This window comes from Myotis nattereri (genome assembly GCF_964212035.1).
Source record: "Myotis nattereri genome assembly, chromosome: 1".
In the NCBI taxonomy this organism is placed as follows: Eukaryota; Metazoa; Chordata; class Mammalia; order Chiroptera; family Vespertilionidae; genus Myotis; species Myotis nattereri.
The window spans coordinates 43898956-43918835 of record NC_138075.1 but is presented as its reverse complement, the minus strand read 5'-3'; the positions used below and the strand labels follow the sequence as shown (position 1 = coordinate 43918835).

The window sequence follows — 19880 nt, the reverse complement described above, 5'->3', positions numbered from 1 at the left end:
CACAAGCAGCTTCTAAGTGTTTTCTCTGGTATCGGCCCCTCTGCCCCTCTGGCAATCCTGTGAGGTCGCAGCCCCGGCTTGTGAATCAGAACCAGGTGAGTGCAGAGGGTGAGGGGCAGCCTGAGACTCGGCCTGCGATGCAGAGCTCCAGACACGACACGCTGTGTGTGACACCAGGGGCCCACCTGGGGCCTCTGTCATCTGATGCTGAGTTTGCACTGAAAGGGGACCCATGTGGGCGCCCGCCAGAGCACATCGGACACCTCTGGACACCCTCCAACATCGCCACCGGGCTGCGCACCTGCACGCACAGGCCCCCTCCCCTGCACAGGCCCCCTCCCCTGCACGCACAGGCCCCCTCCCCTGCAGCACAGGCCCCCTCCCCTGCAGCACAGGCCCCCTCCCCTGCACACACAGGCCCCCTCCCCTGCACGCACAGGCCCCCTCCCCTGCACGCACAGGCCCCCTCCCCTGCACGCACAGGCCCCCTCCCTGCACGCACAGACCTCCTCCCCTGCACGCACAGACCCCCTCCCTGCACGCACAGGCCCCCTCCCCTGCACGCACAGGCCCCCTCCCTGCACGCACAGGCCTCCTCCCCTGCACGCACAGGCCTCCTCAGCCACATGCGGGCCCTATGAGAGCATGTGCAAGTGGTTTGCCGTGTTGGCCTAGTGCAGTGATGGCGAACCTCTGACACTGCTGACACGTGAACTCATTTTTTGGGTTGATTTTTCTTTGTTAAATGGCATTTAAATATATAAACTAAATATCAAAAATATTAAGTCTTTGTTTTACTATGGTTGCAAATATCAAAAAATTTCTATATGTGACACGGCACCAGAGTTAAGTTAGGGTTTTTCAAAATGCTGACACGCCGAGCTCCAAAGGTTCGCCATCACTGGCCTAGTGTGTGCACAAGGCTCTGTGGACGACATGGGACCGCGGGTCCTGAAGGAAACGCCCCCGTCGGCACTCTGCACGGGGAGGGAGCGACAGCTCACTGTAAGTTGTAGACCTTGACTTCCCTCTTCCAACCACAGAACACGGGTGGCAGAGCGACTCCAAGAACAAGAGAAAAGGGGACAGAGACAGCCCAGGAAGGCGGGGTGACGGCCCGGAGCCCTGCGTGTGTGGCAGGCTGGCTGTGAACGGTCCGTACCTCCACCACGTGAGAGGAGAAGCCCGTCTGTGACATCTCCAGCCCGAAGGACGTTTCGTTCTTGTTGGTGCCTAAGACAGGGACAGAGGGAGGTCAGTTCCACGCCCGATGGCTTAGTGCCCACACAGCTGCAGCGTCATCCACAGCACGGCTTCCCAGGGAGCACCCGGGAGGTGAGGGGCCCTGAGGCTAAGCCCCGCCTTGTCTGCCCAGCGGCAGGCACCTGCCAGGGAGGCACGAGCACTTCCAGGGGTCGTGCGGGGTTATTATTAGTGGCCCACTCCCTGCTGGAAAGCGCCTGGGACAACAGATTACAGGGCACGTCTACCAGAAGGCTGTCAACATCGGGGAAAGATCAAGGGAAGTGCATGGAAAGAAATCGTTTTGGGCAAGAAATGGAATTTCCTACTTTGCTCATTCCGCTCGTTCACCATGGTCGCTTCCAGCTGCCCCTGGATGACTCCCAGACATCAGCTAGGCCCTCGGAGGAGATGCCACCGCCGCAGATTTGCACAAGAAACCTCGTGCGCGTGCTGCAAGGCCCTCCCCCGGGGGGCCCTTCCAAACCTGCTATCGGAGCTAATGCTCTTGTTGCCCGAGGGGGCCATTTTGAGGAGAAATACAGTGACTTGGATGTTTAAGTTCTAGTGTGAGTGTCAACACACAGGTTCATACTTTCTATTTATCCTCGTTCAGGAGGACTGTCTTTTGTCTCCTTTCGTGTGCCTGTAGCTGGTCGTTTCCCGTGCCCTGCAGACTGCTCAGGCCTGGGGACGCTGCTTTCTAGCTTTGACCTTCCTGCTACATGGCAAGCCCAGTGTGGAAAGGGCCCTCTGGCCCAGTATATGGTGCAAATAGAAGGCCAGTCCCACTGGAGTGTAAGTCGTAGGGAGGCACCTGAAGGAGCCCTGCGGAAAGTGCGGTGGCAGCCTGGCCGGTGTGGCTCAGTGGTTGAGCATCGACCTATGAACCAGGAGGTCACGGTTCGATTCCAGGTCAGGGCACATGCCTGGGTTTCGGGCTCGATCCCCAGGGTGGGGCGTGCAGGAGGCAGCGGATCCATGATTCTCTCTCCTCATTGATGTTTCTATCTCTCTCTCCCTTCCTCTCTGAAATCAATGAAAACATATTAAAAGCAAGAAAAGAAAATGCCTGGTGGCCTGGGAGGCGGGGTTAGTGTTTTAGGCTCCGGAGCCAGTCCAGCTGGGTTCAAACTAAGGTTGCCAGAGAAAGTACAGGACACTCAGCTATTGAATTTCAGACAACCAACGAATCATTTTTTTAGTATAAACCTGCCACAAATATTGTATTTTATATTTGCTGAATCTGGCGACTCTCAGTCAAGCCGCGGCCCCTTCTCAAGCTGTGGTGCTTTGGCAAGTCACTCAGCTCCTCTGCGCTCCAGTTTCCTCAGTGGTTGAGGAGGAGGCGACCAGCAAAACCACCTCCCTGGGCTGTTGGGAAAGTGCACGGCCTGTGTCCAGCACAGTAACAGCCCATTGATGGCACTGACGGTGAAGGGAGGGCCATTTCACTCTGTGGGGGTGGCCTTCACTCTGGGGTCTTCACCTGCTGTGACCCCCGGAACCTGTGGCCCTCTCTGTCTGAGTGGCTCACCTTCCAAGCTGAAGATCCTGTCCCCCAGGGCATCGACGATGTCCTTCAGGGCCGCCTCATCCGTCACGTTGAAGAAGTGCTTGTCATCGGGGTCGCTGGCGATGTATTTGATTTCATTCAGGAAAGTCTCTGGGTTGATCCCCCTGCGGTTGTAGTAGCCCAGGACCTGCCAGGGAACAAGGCAGGGCAACAAGCCAGGACAGCACAGACTTACCACACACCCGCGGGCGGCCCTGGCCTTGGGCCCCAGGGAGGGCCCCAGGGAGGCCTCAGGGAGGGCCCAAGTGGTCCCCCAAACCCCATTTGCATTTAAAATGTTACTTATGTACTTTTGTAATCTTTAAATTATGTCCCCTCTCCCCTTTCATGGCCCCCCTCCACCCAGGCCTTCACCACCCTATTGTCTGTCTAGAAGGGCCAGAGACAGCCCTGTTCTAAGATCGGGTTCTCGGGGTCGGGAGGCTGGAGAGTTTCTAGTTTTCTGAGGCTGCAGCACCTCATGAGGTTCTCCATGGCTACGTGGACAGGCCTAGGCAGAGCAGAAGGGAGATGTGCAACTTGCTCTTTAGAAGGTGAAGCAAGGAGGGCCCATCTGAGGGCCCGGAGAGCTTGCTCACTGCCCAGAAAGTGCTCCCTTGGGGTCCCCGGGGTTTGATGGTGAAGCCTCTGTGAGCCAGCTGGCAGCCTGTGGGCAGGGGCAGGGGCAAGACAGGCGGGACAGGACTCACGGCCACAGCGTATCTGGTCACGTTGTCCCTCTCGCTTTGCTGGATCACCTTCTCCAGGTCCGGGCTGTCGTGGGACTCCCCATCCGTGATGACAATCATCACCTTCTTGGCCCCTTTCCTTCCTCCCTTCTGGAAAGCTTCTGAACTGAAACCCGAGCACAGGGGGGTTGGAGGTCACAAGAGGGACACTGGGATGGGGCAGCCCCTGGTGGTCCCCCAGAGGGGCAGCCCCAGAAACCAGGGCCAACTCCCACCTCCTCCTTATCTCCAGCAACCCAGAAGGTTTTGAGACCTCGAACCACAGAAAAGCAGGGTTGAGATGCCCAGGCCACTGCTTGTCTTTAAAAAGTGACTTTAAAAAGCCCCTGTAGGGTCCTGACCATGCTGTTTTGGGCAAGCAGAGGCGTGGGCTTGGGAGGGGAGTTCAGGTTCAGATGGAGACTCTTTGAGGCCTTAAGTTGGTGGTTCAAAACCCTAGCTGCACATTAGAGTCACCTAGGGAGTTAAAACAAAAGTGATGCCTAAGCCCTACCCAGCTCTTGAAGTCAGAATCTCTGGGCGCGGCCCGGGCACCTGTCTTTTTCGAAGTTCTCATGAGCACGGGCATGGAGACCCACTGCCCCGAGCGAGTCCTGCACAGGTGCCGCGTCTGAGTAACTTGATGCCTGAACGACTCTAATCCACAAAATCCCTGCAGTGAAGCCGACCAGGTTCTCATTTCTCCCATGAGGACAACTTCGATTCTATTTTGGGAACTATTAAATATCAACTTCTACGACAAATATTTCTGCTTCTCGCTTTTTATTTTGTTTTCAGTGCCGGGATCAGGCACGTGGCCAGCCTGTTGGGCAATCCAGCCAGGCGGTGGGTGGGGTGGGGGCTGGCACACCTACCCCTCGGTGCTGCGGAAAGACTCCTGCAGCTGGAAACGTGTCTATGAAGCATGGAAAATTGGCTCCCGAGCCATCACTGGCTCTCGGTGCCTCTGTGGCCAACCCTCCTTCAGACTGTGAGGTTCTGAGAAGGGCAGACATGGTCTGGCCTGAGAGGCTGGCCCAGCAGGTAGAATTTGCCAATAAGGATCTAAAAATAAACGTTACCCTGCAATGATTGCTTGTGGATCTGACCCACAGGTTTAAGCTCCACAAGGCTAGGTGAAAGCCGGTCTCCGGCTTGGGTTACCAAAAGTATCTCTTGCTACACAGCAAGCGGATGAGCTGATGTGGGTGATTTAGATGTTGAGGTATTCACAAAGGTGAATACATTAGGCCAGAGCACCCTCAAGCTACCAGCTAAGAGAAACAGACCATCTGCCATTCTCATAGCAACTCGATATTCTGAATATGCTGACCAAAACATTCTCTAATTTTAGTATGAGCTGGGAACTAAAGGGGCGCAGAGGCGCACTCCGCATGACTAGGGCTGATTTGGGGCTTAAGTCCGACCCATTGGAGGGAGAACTTTGCTAACTCCTTAAAGGAGATTCTAGGTGCTTCCATGACATCATCAGAGGGCCAGGCTCTGAAAGAACTCACACAAAATATGTAGCAAGGAAAAAGCGAGGAACAATTTCAGGATCGCATTTCCATATAGTGGCATAGTGTGAATATCTGTGTGAATCTGCAATAGGGTGAACGCCGGCATGAATCATCAGATTTAAAATAGTGATTTGTATTGTGCAAAAGACTTGGCTTTGTTCCTTTGTAAATCAGATGACAAGTTCCTGGAATGCAGTGAGAGCGTTAAACTCACAGCAGGCTCCACGAACCCAGAAGCCAGAGTGACCCCGTGGAAAAGTAGGTCACGTCATGCCTCCTTCCTGCTCATGGCTCCCGTTGCTCTCAGGCCCTGACACTGGCCCACCGGAGCCTTCTGGGTCCGGTCCCGTTATTTCTCGGAGCCCTTGCTTCCGCTCTCCCTCTCCACCCACACTGGGCTGTGGTCAGAGCACGGCTCCCAATGTACATGCTCCTCCACGGTCCCCATTCTCTGTCCTTATCAGGGCAGCTCTTTTGTGGAAAGTCTTCTGTCCACCTGTCCCTGCTGGAATCCTGGAGTCCTCCTAGGACAGGCCAGGTGCCACCCGTTCTGGCATTCCTCCCTGGCCCCTTCCTGGGGTCCCTCCTCTCATCCTCACTGAGTTAGGCTGACCATAAGTAGAGGCCCTCAAGTCCATGGCTTGGCTCTTTGTACTTTCGTAGGTGCACGGCAAACACGCACTATGAGTACACGAGTGCGGGGAGAAAACCTTCTACCCTCAGAGGCCCTGGCTATAATCTGGGACCCAAACTTGGCCGGCTGCGAAGATGGGATTTCACACGTCGCTGGAAGAGCAGACTGCACACCCCAGTGGTTGCATGAGTCATGACTGGTTCAAACTACCTGTTGAGTCACACACTTCCAATCGCCCTGCAGTTGGTGGGCTGGGAAATGAGAGCAGAACAGTGGGGCTCACATGGAGGAAGCCATAGCTCCCTGGGCACAGGCTGCCCACCCCTCTCCCCGAGTTTCACAATCCCCTGCTGGGGTCTCAGGGGCTCATCCCAATGATGACAAAACAGCAAAATGGCCTGTAACTTGTGAGAAGGAAAAAGAGCCACGTTCACACAGAGGGATGCTCATTTAGGGAAAAGCTCAAGCAAGTTTTAGCAGCACAGAAATACGCCAGCGGAGCAGTAACTTAACCTTAAAGGCTTGGAAGGCTGGAAAAAACACCTTTTGACTGCATGAAGTCCTGTTACTCCTATATACTCTAACTGCGGAATTCTGGTAAACACCTTGACTAGCCCAGTGGTCGGCAAACTGCGGCCCCTTGAGTGTGGCTCTTCCACAAAATACCACGTGCGGGCGCGCACATACAGTGCGATGGAAACTTCGTGGCCACACTCAAGGGGCCAAAGAGCCGCATGTGGCTCGTGAGCCACAGTTTGCCGACCACTGGACTAGCCCTACGAGAGGTGGGATTGTAAGGAACCGGGACTGTGGTTTCAATGAACCAAGCGGAACTCATGTTCGTAGGTGTGAAATTTACAATTTAAAATCTGCAGACCTGGGTTACAGTCCTCTTAGGAGGTTAGGCCTCAGCTTAAAAGATCTTGGGGATTTGCCTTTAAGTCACTCCCTGATTTCAGTGCGCAGGGGGGGGGGGTGGTGAGCACAATGTTCTGAGTGATGGCAGCATCACTGGAATAAAGACGTAGCCTCTGTGTGGACAGAGTCAGCGCCCATCGTCATGAGGAGGGAGTGCCGGTGTGATTTTTAAGGAACCAGCCTCGTTACTCTGCACTCTCAGGTGCCTGACGTAGCGATGTGCTCCACATGCCACGGATGACAAACACGCCACAGGAGGATTCTGCCCTCGTGGAGCCCACACACTTCTCATGGGGTCGCTGTGGCAGAGCGTGGTTTCCAAAGTTGGCGGCAACAATATTTCCCGTCGCAAATGCTCTCCTGCACCGTGCCCTTGCCAGTCCTCCATCAGGAGGCAGACTCAGATTCCCCTCCCCTCGAGTCTGGGCTGGCTTTGGTGACTCGCTCTATCAAAGTTAGATTCTGGGACTTCTGCAGCGAGGTCATGGGCAGTCCCAGAGTTCCTGGGTGGGCCTCTGGGAAAACTCACTCTTGAGTTGCTGTCTCTCAGAGCCCAGCCGCCATATTATGAGAAAACCAGGCCCGATGGCCACGTGTGGGTGCTCAGCTCGCCTGCCCCAGCTGAGTCCCAGCCAACGGCCAGCATCAGCTGCTAGGCACACAGCATGCCCTTTTGGATGTCCAGTCCAGTCGAACCTTCCGATGATAACAGCCCCAGCTGACACATGAGAAAAATCCAAGAGAGAACCGACAGGCTGAGCCCCGCCAATCCCCAGAACTCTGAGGAATTAATAAATTATTGTCTCAAGGAACTACTTTTTGTGGAGATTTGTTACTCAGCAATATATCACTAGAATGATATCTGAGATTTAAAACAATTAAAATTTTGTCCTTTCTTTCTTTGTTTACCGAGCAAATTCTATGCCAAACGCTGTCCGGGTCTCAGTTCCTCCCCTCTGCTCAATGTGGCTGGCCGCTTCCACCACATCTCTCACAGACCTGTAGTCGTTGAGGTGGAACTCATGCACGGCGTCTTCTCCGTACTGAACAACTCCAACCTGCAAGTTAGAGGAGAGGGCGTTGGGACATCTTGACCCCCGGAACTTAGATTTCTGGTGGGAGGCTGCCTGGAGTCATCTGTGTGCCTGTGACTCTTCAGGAGCGAGGAGGGCTGGGGACCTTCCCAAACCAAGGAGAAGCAGGTTCTGAAAAGTTCTGGGAATGGACGGATGGCTTGGGAGGCGCATATCGTGAGAAGAGACTGCGGTTTAAAGAAAAGCCCAACAGGTTAAGTTTCTCGCTTAAAAAGACAAAAGTTGAGGATAGAACTGAAATCTAAAATATTAGGAATAGTATGGGTGGAGGCCATGGCATTGTCCACCCAATTCTAGAACTAAGGTTCTTTAAAACTTGGAAGAGGAAAGGTTCTATCCCCAAGGTTGATAAAATATCAACAATATTAATAATATTAATAACTTCAAAATGAACCTGAAGACCTATAGCAGCATTAGAACGACGAAACGTTACTGTTGGGTGGGCCCAGAGTTTGTTTGGCACAAGTGCATTTCTAATGCTGGATTCACCCACGACACCCTGAAAGATCTTCCAGCCCTGGCCAGTGTCGCTAAGCGGTTAGAGCATCAGCTCACACACCAAAGGATCCGGGTTCTATTCCTGGCCAAAGGCACATACCTGGGTTGCAGGTTCAATCCTCAGCCCTGGCCAGGCATGTACAGGAGGCAACCAATTGATGTGTCTCTCTCAGATAGATTTCTCTCTCTCTCTTTGCCCCCCTTCTTCCCTTCCATTTTTCCTAAAAAAGTCAATGGGAAAAATATCCTCAGGTGAAGATTAACAAAAAAAAAACAACCCCAAAAAAACCAAAAACGAAAAGATCTTCAGTGCTGGGTAACTCATTACTTCCTAAGAAAGCCCACTCCCTTTTTAACAGCTCTAATCATTACAAAATAACTTATTAGATCAGCGGTTCTCAACCTGTGGGTCGCGACCCTTCGGGGGTCGAACCACCCTTTCACACGGGTCGCCTAAATACATCCTGCATACCAGATATTTACATGACGGTTCATAACAGTAGCAACATTACAGTTATGAAGTAGCAACGAAAATAATTTTATGGTTGGGTCACAGCATGAGGAACTGTATGAAAGGGTTGCGGCATTAGGAAGGTTGAGAACCGCTGCCTTGGATGGATTTGAAATCTGCCACCTTGGACCTTCTATCCGCTAGTCTTTGTCTAGCCTGCCAAAGCCCATGGGGAACAAATGCCCTCCCTTAGCCCGGCGGTGCTTCCACATGTGCCGGCAGCCATGCCTCCTTCCTGGTCTCTTCTCCAAGATCCACGTGCCTGGCTCTCCCCCGTGCCTCACGCAGCAGGGCTCTGGTGCTACTCCTCACTCCCGCCTTCCTTCCCACTCGGTAGCTGGTCAAACTCTTTCCTGATCGGTGGTGACTGTCCCAGTGTTTGACCCGGGAAGGGAGGTCTCCCCCAAACTGGATGGGCCCAGCAGAGATGGGGGTCCTGGGCTGCCGGGCCCTGGTGCTGGCCCTTCCCCTACACCTTCTTAGCTCATGCAAAGACGCTCCCCTCCCCCCGCACTCCCAGGCAGCACCTGCCACGGGTTTGGGGGGTCCTGTTCGGAGGAGGAAAGAGCCCGAGTCGCTCACCTGGATCTGCCCAGGGCCGATGTAGAACTTCTTCAGGATGTTGATGAGGAAGTGCTGGACCTCCACCCAGGGGTAGATGCTGTTGGAGCCGTCCAGGACAATGACGATGTCCATGTAGGTCTGGCACCCTGGGAAATGGGGACAGTCACAGCTACGCGTGGGGTCAGTGTCTGCTGATTCTCCAGAGGACTGTCCGAAGGACCATTATATGTGCGTAATTCCCTGGGCCGGGGAGCTGTCCTGGGGCAGGGCGCGGTGAATGACCAGCCCAGGAACCCCTGGCTCTGCTCCACTGCTCAGTGCTGGCTGTTTGAACAAAGGTAGTTACACCCCGCTGCCTCTGCTGCTCAGGAACTCTGCTCACTGGGGGCTGACCACCGTCAGCGAGTCAATGTTTCGGAGGCGGCCGACCCTGTTCAAAGCAGTACCGGGCTATCATTTGTTTTGCTGTAACATGCAGGCTGGCATTTACCACTTCCCGCCCCAATGAATGGGTTTCACTTTTCTGGAGGGTGGTATGGTGTAACGGTTAGGAGGGTGGAATCTGTTTGACTCCTGGCTTTGACCTCGGGCAAGTCACTTAACATCTTGGCATCAGTTTCTCTTCTGTAAAATGGGCATAGTGATAGCAGAGAACTGCCATGAGGAATCCACCAGATGATGCTTCTAGAGGGCTGAGCACCAAGTACGTGCCTCAGAAATCTTAGCTGATATTATTTTTCTTTAAAAGCAAACCACTTTTGGCCCTAGCCGGTTTGGCTCAGGGGATAGAGTGTCGGCCTGCGGACTGAAGGGTCCCAGGTTCTATTCTGGTCAAGCTTCTCCCCGGCCCAGGCCCTGGTCAGGGCGTGTGCAGGAGGCAAGCGATGGATGTGTTTCTCTCACATCAATATTCCTCTCGGTCTTTCCCTCTCTTCCACTCTAAAAAAACAGTGGGAAAATATCCTTGAGTGAGGGTTAAAAAAAAAAAAAAGCAACCCACTTTGTTAATGTGGCAATAATATCCTGGGTCAAGCTCTCATGCCCGTATCTCCCTCTGAGCATGAAGGTTTCTCCGTATTTTTGTAATGTTAATGCCAAGTTAAAATGAATGATAGAAACCAACAAAAACAACCTAATGAAACATTGGTTATATAAATAAATGTAAAAAACTCCTTTTAAAAACCTAAGCAATTTATTTGTTTGCAAATGGTTACTTTGAAATAAGACATCATCTGATACAACATGTACTGTACAATATACGTATTGTTATATCGAGACACTGGGCATCTGCTTATTTTTACTGGGGGATTTTCACCCTGTTATAAACTCTACAGCAATGCGTGCGGCAGCAGCCTTTTGTGTGAGAACATTCCAGCAGCTCCTGCATCAGGAAGGCCCAGTGTGTTGAAGGCAGCGCTCCCAGAGCGAGGAAGCTGGTGGCTTTGAGCCAGGGGCCCTTTGCAGGCTCTGTGTTTGGCGGGCGGGTGGCTTGAATGCGCACAATCACCTCTGTTTTAGGCAGCGGTTCTCAACCTTCTGGCCCTTTAAATACAGTTCCTCACGTTGTGACCCAACCGTAAAATTATTTTCGTTGCTACTTCATAACTGTAACGTTGCTACTGTTATGAATCATCATGTAAATATCTGATATGCAGGATGGTCTTAGGCGACCCCTGTGAAAGGGTCGTTCGACTGCCAAAGGGGTCGCGACCCACAGGTTGAGGACCGCTGGTTTTAGGAGCAGTTGTGACGTTCTCCTCCCATCTGCACGCCGTGTACAGCTGTGATGGCCTGACACTCCCGGGCTGACAGCACCGGATGGCTCTGTCCTTTCCCAGTTTGGTTTAGCTCAACACGTGGATGAGCCCCCGCCATGTGTGGGGCACCGTGTGATGGGCGGCCACAGAGGTGGCCAAGACTAAAATGCCTTCATTCAGAGGGGTTGCTGATCTAAGGGTAGAGACCAGGTTTCTTTGATTTTTAAAGCAAGTTTTTACTATTAAAATGCCTTTATTATTGCTGGTTTTTTTTTTACAGTTTCAAATTCTTTTTTTTAAGATACCTTGGGAATTATAATAAGTGAAATAAGTCAGACAGAGAAAGACAAATACTGTATGATTTCACTTATACGTGGAATCTAAAACACAAGATAAGTGAACAAACAGAACAGAAACAAACTCATAGATACAGAGAACAAACAAATTGGGGTTGGGGGACTGGGTAAAGAGGGGAAGGGATTAAGAAGTACAAATTGGTAATTACCCAATAGTGCAGCATAGGGAATAGTTAATACTATTGTAATAACTATATGGTATTGGGGGGGAGCTAAACTTAACCGGGGATCACTTTGTAAGCTACATAAAGGTCGAAACGCTATGCTGTACACCTGAAACCAATATAATATTGGTTATACAATATAATATTGGTTCAACTGTAATTGAAGAAACTTTTAAAATTAGATGTCTTGGGAAAATCTTGCTTTAGTCTGTGTTTCCTAAATATGGCTAAACACCCCACTGAAACATACACACACACACACACACACACACACACACCTGGGGCTAATCTCAGACCCGCTGAGGTGGAAGCTTGGAAGCGCCCTGGGCTCTGTATGGGATAAGCTCCCCGGGCCCTGCTGCTGGTCAGCTGGGTGGGAGGCCTCCCCACAGGAGCCTCTGGGGCTGAGCTTGTTACCCTTGGCAATAGCAGCCCTGGGGGCTGGGGGTGGGGGTGGAAGTAGGGGTGGGGGGTAAGGGTGTGGGTGTGGGAGGGTGGCGATGTTCCCTGTACATATCTCGGCCGCCTCCAAAGCCCCAGCACTGCCTTTTCCTCTCCTATTTTGTGAGACTAAGAATCAATGCCTTCTCATCGCCCTAAGACAACCCCTTTCCAGCTCCTGCTAGGATGCTGCTTCCCTGTCCCTCCCACAAGCACCATCTTTCCACCCCGACTGGGCCCTGTTGTTGGAGGGAGGCTGCAGCTGGCCAGAGACACTAATCCCCTCACCCGCAATAAATTTAGCCCCGAGGAAATAGTGAGGCTTGGAGCCAAGCAGTCTGGGCTTGCAGGAGGCAAAGTCTGAGCTTTATTTCCCAGATTATCAGGTGTGGAATGAGCATGAGGTTCAGTGTTCCATGAGGCTCTGGGCAAACTGGGCAGAGCTTCCTAAGGTCCAGAGACACTGGCTCGACGGGACTATTACCAGGGATATTTCTGTTCTTCTTGGTCTCCCAACTACAGGGCCACTGAATGGCATGAACATCAAAGGGCACCATTCACACTGTAGTCTAAGCGAACGGTGTCCCCAGAATTGTGCAGTGCGTAGCTTGCCTGCTGTACACGGTGGCCCAGCCACTTCTTCCTCACTCAGGCTGGGTTTGCAGTGAGCCGCCCTGGCCACCAGGATTGCCTCCATAACCTTAGCTCATTTGCCTTCCACCATCACTCTGTGGGGGTGGGGGACAAGATTATGACCCCACAGAGGCCCAGAGAGGCCAAGTGAATTGTCCCTGGTCACCCCCAGAGCCAGAGCAGGGTGAGGCTAGAGTCCAAGTGCTGCTTTGTAGCTGCAGGAGAACGGCGGTCAGAGCCCTGCGCCTCCCTGCGCCTCCCAGCGACTGCCGGCTGCTCAGCCCGAGTCTGCAGAGTCGAAGCCACTTACTTTGGAGAGCTGGGGCCACGGTCTTGGAGAATCTGAAGTTGGAGTTGACTCTCGAACACATCCCTGTGGTGTAGTAGGAGCTTCCACACTCGTGAGACCAGAGGGGGCTGCAGGCCTGCAAGCACAGCACAGACCCCCGTCACTGGGGCCTTCAGGGTGGGTCCAGGCTCAACAGCCTTCAGCCTAGTCCCAAGCCCCATGACCCAACGCGGAACTCCTTTCCAGTGTTGGTATTCCCAGGCTCCAGAGGGTCTTCTTTGAGTTTACCTGAACTCTGCTGCCAGTTCCCTTGGTTTCAGGTGGAATAGAGAAAAAGGCATCTTAGAGTCCTCTTTCTCCTATTTGCAAGGGTCTCCATGCCACCATCTAGGGTTCTTCCTCTTCTACCTGCTCACCCACCTACCACACAGGGTCTGGGAAAGTCTTTTCATCCGTGGGAATGGACTCTGTCTGAACAGGTCACCTGGAGGTCCTTACTGGGCCACTTCCAGGGCTCCGTCCTGAGAACATGCCCATGGTTCTTACTAGGGGAGGAAAACAGAACGTCTCTGCTCTTTCTCTCAAATTTGCTACCAAAAACTTTGTTCTCTACGCCTCATTGAAAGACTGGGTGATGAGTTCCTCTCAGAGTCAGACATCAAAAATTAAAGCCTAGCTCCATGTCTCGATTTTTCTCCTGCTGCTGGGACACCCAGGCTAAATTTTGTGCTGTGATTTCCTTTGGTTTGGAGGAATACTTATTTTCCTTCCAATCCCTTCATTTAATTAGCTTTCTATTTTTACTCAGATTTTAAAGGCTTGGTTTTATTGGTATCCTTTGTTGAAACTGCTATAGGTTATTTTTGGAAGTAGGGGGAGAACAAAGAATGGGAGGGTGAATGATGGATGATGAATGGATCGATGGATGGATGGGTGGATGATAGAAGATGCATGATGGATGATGGATGATGCATGACGGATGACGGATGGCTTGATAGATGGATGATGGATGATGGATGATAGATGATATATGAAGGATGATGGGTGGCTCAATAGATGGCTGATGGATGATGTAGGAAGGGATGGATGAAAGGATGGAGGATGAGGGAGTGGATTCATCTACAGATGGATGAGTGGATGAATGAATGAATGGATAGATAGATAAATGGAGAGATGGACGATTGGTTGGGGAACAGACTGATGAGTGGAAGGATGAATAGATGACTTAACGAGTTAACAGAAGTTGCTATTTATATACCAGGGACTTAGCCTACGCACAGAGGCCCCAGAGGGTATCAATCAGCATCTCAGGACTTGCACCAGCAGAGCCACTACGCTCTCCTCAAGTCCCTGAGCCTCCCACTCATCTTGCTGCTCTAGTGTCTGGTGCTCCATACCCCAGACGTCCCATCTGTCAACAGAAATGAACTGATGGACAAGAGCAAAGAGTGACACAAGCCCTCCCATCTTACAACAAGTGATGCATTTTATTGGGCTTTCTAGGGTAATTTTTTCCTAAAATCCTCTTTTGCAGAGTTTCTAGGAGTAAGTCCCAGAGGATCCTGTTTTGAACCCCCAGCTTCACCCAAAGTCCTGGTGATTCACTGGAACGTGGTGGCCAGGAGCAGGCAGTTCCCCTCTCTCATGCCACCTGCGTGCGAAGCCTGTGTCTGCTCACCTGGGCAGGATGCAGAGACCTCCACGCATGACCCGCTGCTGCCTTTCTGTCCCAGCATCCTGTTTACGTCACTCATTTGCTTACTGTAGACCCTCAAACCAGAATGTAAACTGCAGGGGGCAGGAGCTCTGCTGACTGCTGAGTCCCAGTGCCTGGCGTGGGCTCAGTGAATTCAGAGTGCTCAACATCATTGCTAAAATTAATGAATGTCTGTATCACCTCAGCCCAAGTACCCTCACCTCTTTCTTCATTGCTAAGGCCTGTTTATTCTTAAAAAAAAAAAACAACCCACAGAAACCTCCCCTGGGAAGCCTTCCCTCTAGTCCTGAGCCGTCCAGGTGGCCATCACTTGGTAGCCTTTCCCTGGTTGTAGTAACGCTGTGTTCACTCATTTGTTGCTTCCCTTCCAAGTCTCTTTAGGGTGTGTGGTGTGTCCTATTTCTTTGATCAAATCTGGAGCAGAGATTCGGCCTCTGTCTTGGACAGAGGGCTGGGCCCCCATTGGACGGTTGGCCTTTATTTATTTTTGTTCCTTTTCATGATTTCTGTCCCCCATCTCCAGGGTATGTGTGTAAAAGGGATCAACCCTTTTTCTTGTCTGGACTGTCCCTCGCCCCCCAAAATTTAGGGCACAGCAGCCAGAGTGGCCAGGCAGGAAGCTAGCAGAATGGTGCGTGTGGGCAGCAGCCTGTTGGATAGAGTGAGTGTGTGTGTGAGGACACAGTCAGCCCAGGCCTCTCCTGGTCCCGAGAGGAGGGCCCCTGGGGCAGGAGGGCCCCTGGGGCAGGAGGGCTGGGGCTTGGAGAGAGGGAGCGGCGGGTGGCTCTTACCAAGAAGCTGTTGTCCTTGGGGTTGGTGGCTAGGCTCAGGCCGAGGCGCATGTTGTCCTTCCGCTCAGACACGTTGGATAGGGTGACCCTTCCTGGGATGGGAGGGAGAAGCTCAGCCTGCAGCCCCCCTGCCCACCCCCCACCCAGAGTCTGCTGGCCACCGGAGATGCCTGTGGCAGGGGTGGTGCCAAGTGAGTCCTCCCCACTTCTCTCTGCATGTTGGTGCAGACCGTCCCGGTTTCCTAAGGCCTTGCTCAGACATGGCCTAATCATTTCCTCTCAACTCCCTGTGAGATGAGTCTCAGAGAGGCCAAGCAACCTGCCCAAAGTCACACAGGAAGCACATGGCAGAGCCTTCAATCTCCTAGTCCAGAGCTTTCCCTCCTCCAGCCCTTCGATGGACCCTAACCTTCCCCTTGTGTCCCCTCTGACACATACCAGGGCACCCCACCTGGCGTCCTCTGGGCAGTGTCTCCTCCATATGTTTCTTCAAGCCGCCTGCACTGAAACTTACTTTCCCCTGCCCTGCTCTCTCAGGGCCGGCTCGCCTGATTCACTGATGATGATAACGGATCCTTTCTCAGTAGCAAATAGCCAGCTAACAAGAGGCTTCTAGAGGTACAAGGTCTTGCTAAGAATGTCAAAGAGCAGGATTATCCTCCAAATGGATGTAGGGAGGGGGTGGTGGCAGATTAGAATCCTATATAGTAAAAGGCTAATATGCAAATTGACCGAACGGCAGACGATCAGTCCCTATGATGTGCACTGACCACCAGGGGCAGACACTCAATGAGGAGGTGCCCCCTGGTGGTCAGTGTGCTCCCACAGGGGGAATGCCGCTCAGCCAGAAGCCGGGGTCATGGCTGGTGAACACAGCAGTGGTGGCGGGAGCCTCTCCCACCTCCAAGGCAGTGCTAAGGACCCCTTGGGGGATGTCTGACTGCCGGCTTAGGCCCACTCCCTGTAGTTGGACATCCCCCGAGGGGTCCTGGACTGCAAGAGGGTGCAGGCTTGGCTGAGGGAACCCCCCTGATCTCCCAGTGTACGAATGTCGTGCACTGGGCCTCTAGTTATTAAATAATGTCAGTTAAGGTTTTACTAGATCATTCTGTCAGGCCACTGAAGGAAAAGGAAGTGAGCTTGAGTTCCCCAGACACGTGTTGGTACGTGAGTAAACGCGCGTGCATGCGCACGTGTGTGTGTGTGTGTGTGTGTGCGCGCACGCATGCGAGTGTGCACATGTGAGTGCACATATGGGTATGGGCACTTGGAGGGAGGGTTTGGGGGAAGCAAGTCAGGCATTTTGTTGAGCCCCGAGCCTCCTGCCGTGAGGAGGAGCTAGTGTCCTCCCTGCTAGGCGGAGGCGGCAGAGTCGGGGGGAAGAGTGGGGCCGGGGATTTCTAGGGGCTCCAGGCCTCAGGAGCATGGTTTGCATTTAGCAATGTTGGCACTGGAGGTATGGAGAGCTGGCCCGCCTTCTGGGCACAGGCCCGGGGGCCGGGGGTGGGCATTCACAGAGATGAGCAGAGGCCAGGCCTACAGCCGCCTGACTGCACCGTGGCTGGGGGTGGGCAGCTGTGTTTGTTGTTTCCCTTTGGGCTCCCTCAGCTGGTAGTCAGGCTCCTTTTGAAATCCAGCCCCTCTTGGCTGTGCTGTGCCTGGGATTGCTTTCTGTTTCATCTATCCAGAGACACCAGAGAGAAAATAATAGTCATAACTGTGCTTTTAAAAAACCGTCTCTTCTCATTTACAAAGCACCATCCACACGGGCCCTCTCCGGACCCCCTCTTGGTCCCGGGAGGCCCAGAAGTTACCATTCCCATTTTACAGATGAAAAAAAATCAAGGTCCATAAAGGGTAAGTGACTTCTACAAAGGCAATTGCTGGTGAATGACAGAGTGGGGGCCTGAACCCAGAATATTCAAGGTTCCATCCTGAGCTTCCCATCTGTTGGCAGGGCTGTGCTGGCACTGGGATGGCAGTGGGGAATCTGGAGAGGAAGCTCCTAGCCCCAACTGGGCAACACCCCCCCTCAGCGGCTTGACGAATTCTCCCTCCATTTACTTAAGGGGCATGTCCCTCCCTCAGCCTGCTGCCCCCCCCCCCCGGCCACCCCCTCTTCCCCCCCGCCCCCCACCTTTCTCCTGAGTCTCAGTAACTGAAGTCCTCAGTGAAGCTGCGCCTACCAGGAGGCAGATGGGCCTGGTAGGGAAGACCCTTGTGTTGGAGGAAGAAAGACTCAGGCTCAAGTCCTGCTTCTGCTGCTTCTGCTGCCTGTGGATTTGGGGCAGCCACTACCTCTGCTCTGTGACCAGGAGACACCAGTGCCTTCCTCAGTGGGTCTCTGTGAGGGTCTGGGGACACAAGCCTCTCCTCACACAGGGCCTGCCTTTCAGAACCCCAGCTCCTCATTGAAACCCTAACTTCACCCGGCCAGCTGAGCACCAACCTAAGAACCAGGAGGGCACGGTTAGATCCTCGGTCAGGGCACATGCCCGGGTTACGGGCTCGATCCCCAGTGTGGGTCGTGCAGGAGGCAGCCTATCTATGATTCTCCCTCCTCATTGATGTTTCTATCTCTCTCCCCTTCCTTTCCTCTCTGAAATCAATAATAAAAATATATTTTAAAAAAACCACAAAAAACAAAAAAATCCCGCTAAGGTCATCTAGGAGTTGGGAAGAAAGTGACCGCTGTGGTCTTTCACACTGAGGTGTGAGTGACTGCCGGGCACTCGGCCTTCCCTCCCGGAGAGAGAGGAAGGCACATTTCCCCCCCCCCCCCTCCCCGGAGAGAGGAAGGCACATTCCCCCCCCCCCCCCCCCCCCCGCCATCCCCGGAGAGAGGAAGGCGCATTCCCGGCTTGGCAGGGCTCAGAACCTGGAAAGGCCCTGGGAAAACCCAGGACTCAGGTTTCCCCGCCTTGCATTTTCCACTGCGGGAGAAGCTGACAGATGGCCTTCCTGCTGTGCATGTTCTCCTCCGTGGAGGGAAAGAACACCCCTGCCCTGGCTCGCTTTGCTGCCCAGCTATGTCCCGGTTCAGGAATGCTTTCAGGTTCCAGTGTTTCTCACTGCCGGCGGGCGCTCCTCCTCTGCAGGGAAATTGGGTCCACATGGGAACCCGGAGCAACAGCGGAAACTAAACGATTGGTTCACTCATCTGTGTCCCCACCTGGGCCAGGAGCTTCTCTCGGAGGCCTCCCCAGTGCCTGCACCTTCCATCAGCCTCTTGCTCCCTCTGCCCAGGCACAGAGCCATTCTTTCCAACAGAGGGAGCTTATGCCCACCCCAGCGCCTTGCACTTGTCTTCCTCTGGCTGGGAGGCTCTGGTCCCATTTCACTCCTTTTCACCACCAGACCTTTGCTCAGATGCTCTCTTGCTAAGGTACCGCCCTCTCTCCCTACCTCCTCCCCACTCGCCCTGGTTTATCACACACAGCCTTTCTCTCTACCTGGGCTGACTGACCTTCATCCTAGTCTGTCTACTCACTTATTGTCTCCTCCAGCGGGGCCCTTGGAGTCTTGTACTCTGCTGTGTCCCCAGTAACTAGCATTGTGCTTAGCACATACTAGGTGCTCATTAAAGTTTGGGGGACAGGCTAGACTGGAATGGATCCCAGGATCATCGAGTCCACCCTCCTCATTTTACACACAAGCAAACAGGGGCTCAGAGAGGGGCTGTGAAGAAACTGCCCAGCTGGGAGGGGACACCCAGCGTGGCCTGCTTTGGAAGCTGCGCTCTCCGAGAAGCGATGGCTGGGATTCGTGAGCTACCAGCCAGCCCCCACCCCCCTAGTCCGTTTCCTCCTGAAGCCTGGGCCTCGCTGTCCTGGGGTTTGAACTTCCCACCCGTGGTGTTGACGCAGATAGGAGCAGCAGGAGTGTGCAGCCCCGCGGGCCGCCACTGAGATCGAGTTCTTGGGGCTTTCTCTTTGATGCGGGCCTTTTCATCCATCTGCTTATGTCTTGGAGCTCTGCCATCCCCCCACCTCCCCACAGAGCCCACACCACTGTTCTAGGGTGCAGGCTCCCCTTCTGGAGGAGGGGGAGGCGCAGGGTCCCGGCCCTGGGCAGCCAGTCCTCTAGGGCAAGGCCTGGAACCGGGGCTTCTCAGCCCTGGAACTTTTACTCCCTTCCGTAAGCAAGTGGTGTAAGTGGTGGCCTGGCCACTGTCTGACCTTCAGGACAAAGCGGAAGTGCTTTAGAGGACTGGTGTGTGTACTTTAGGGAATGCCTCCCTCAATTCCCCAACACCCCGACCCCTAGATTTTACAAGGGCCGGGAAGGCCTGGAGGCTGCTCCTAGCACCGCCTATGGCTGAAAGCTCTTCAGAGGAACAAAGCCTTCATTTCAGAAGGGGTGTGAGGTAGTGGCAGTATGCTGCCTGGATTGAAATCCAAGCCTTGCTGCTGGTTAGCTGGGGGACCCCGGGCAGGCCCCCTCACCTCCACATGCAGTCATTTCCTCC

At 53.4% G+C, this 19880-nt stretch overlaps 1 protein-coding gene across 1 annotated transcript in view; it reads right to left on the bottom strand.

Moving 5' to 3' along the window:
* ITGA11 (integrin subunit alpha 11) overlaps positions 1-19880 on the bottom strand; it is a gene marked incomplete at its 3' end in the record, with an annotated part of 126261 nt that overhangs the window by 48755 nt on the left and 57626 nt on the right. Inside the window, exons 4-10 of the mRNA XM_081113329.1 lie at positions 15413-15504; positions 12926-13040; positions 9283-9410; positions 7507-7655; positions 3508-3652; positions 2780-2945; positions 1163-1233 (exon numbers count right to left, since the gene is read on the bottom strand). Of these exons, the coding sequence (XP_080969455.1) occupies positions 1163-1233; positions 2780-2945; positions 3508-3652; positions 7507-7655; positions 9283-9410; positions 12926-13040; positions 15413-15504 (866 nt within the window). The remainder of the gene's footprint in view (positions 1-1162; positions 1234-2779; positions 2946-3507; positions 3653-7506; positions 7656-9282; positions 9411-12925; positions 13041-15412; positions 15505-19880) is intronic.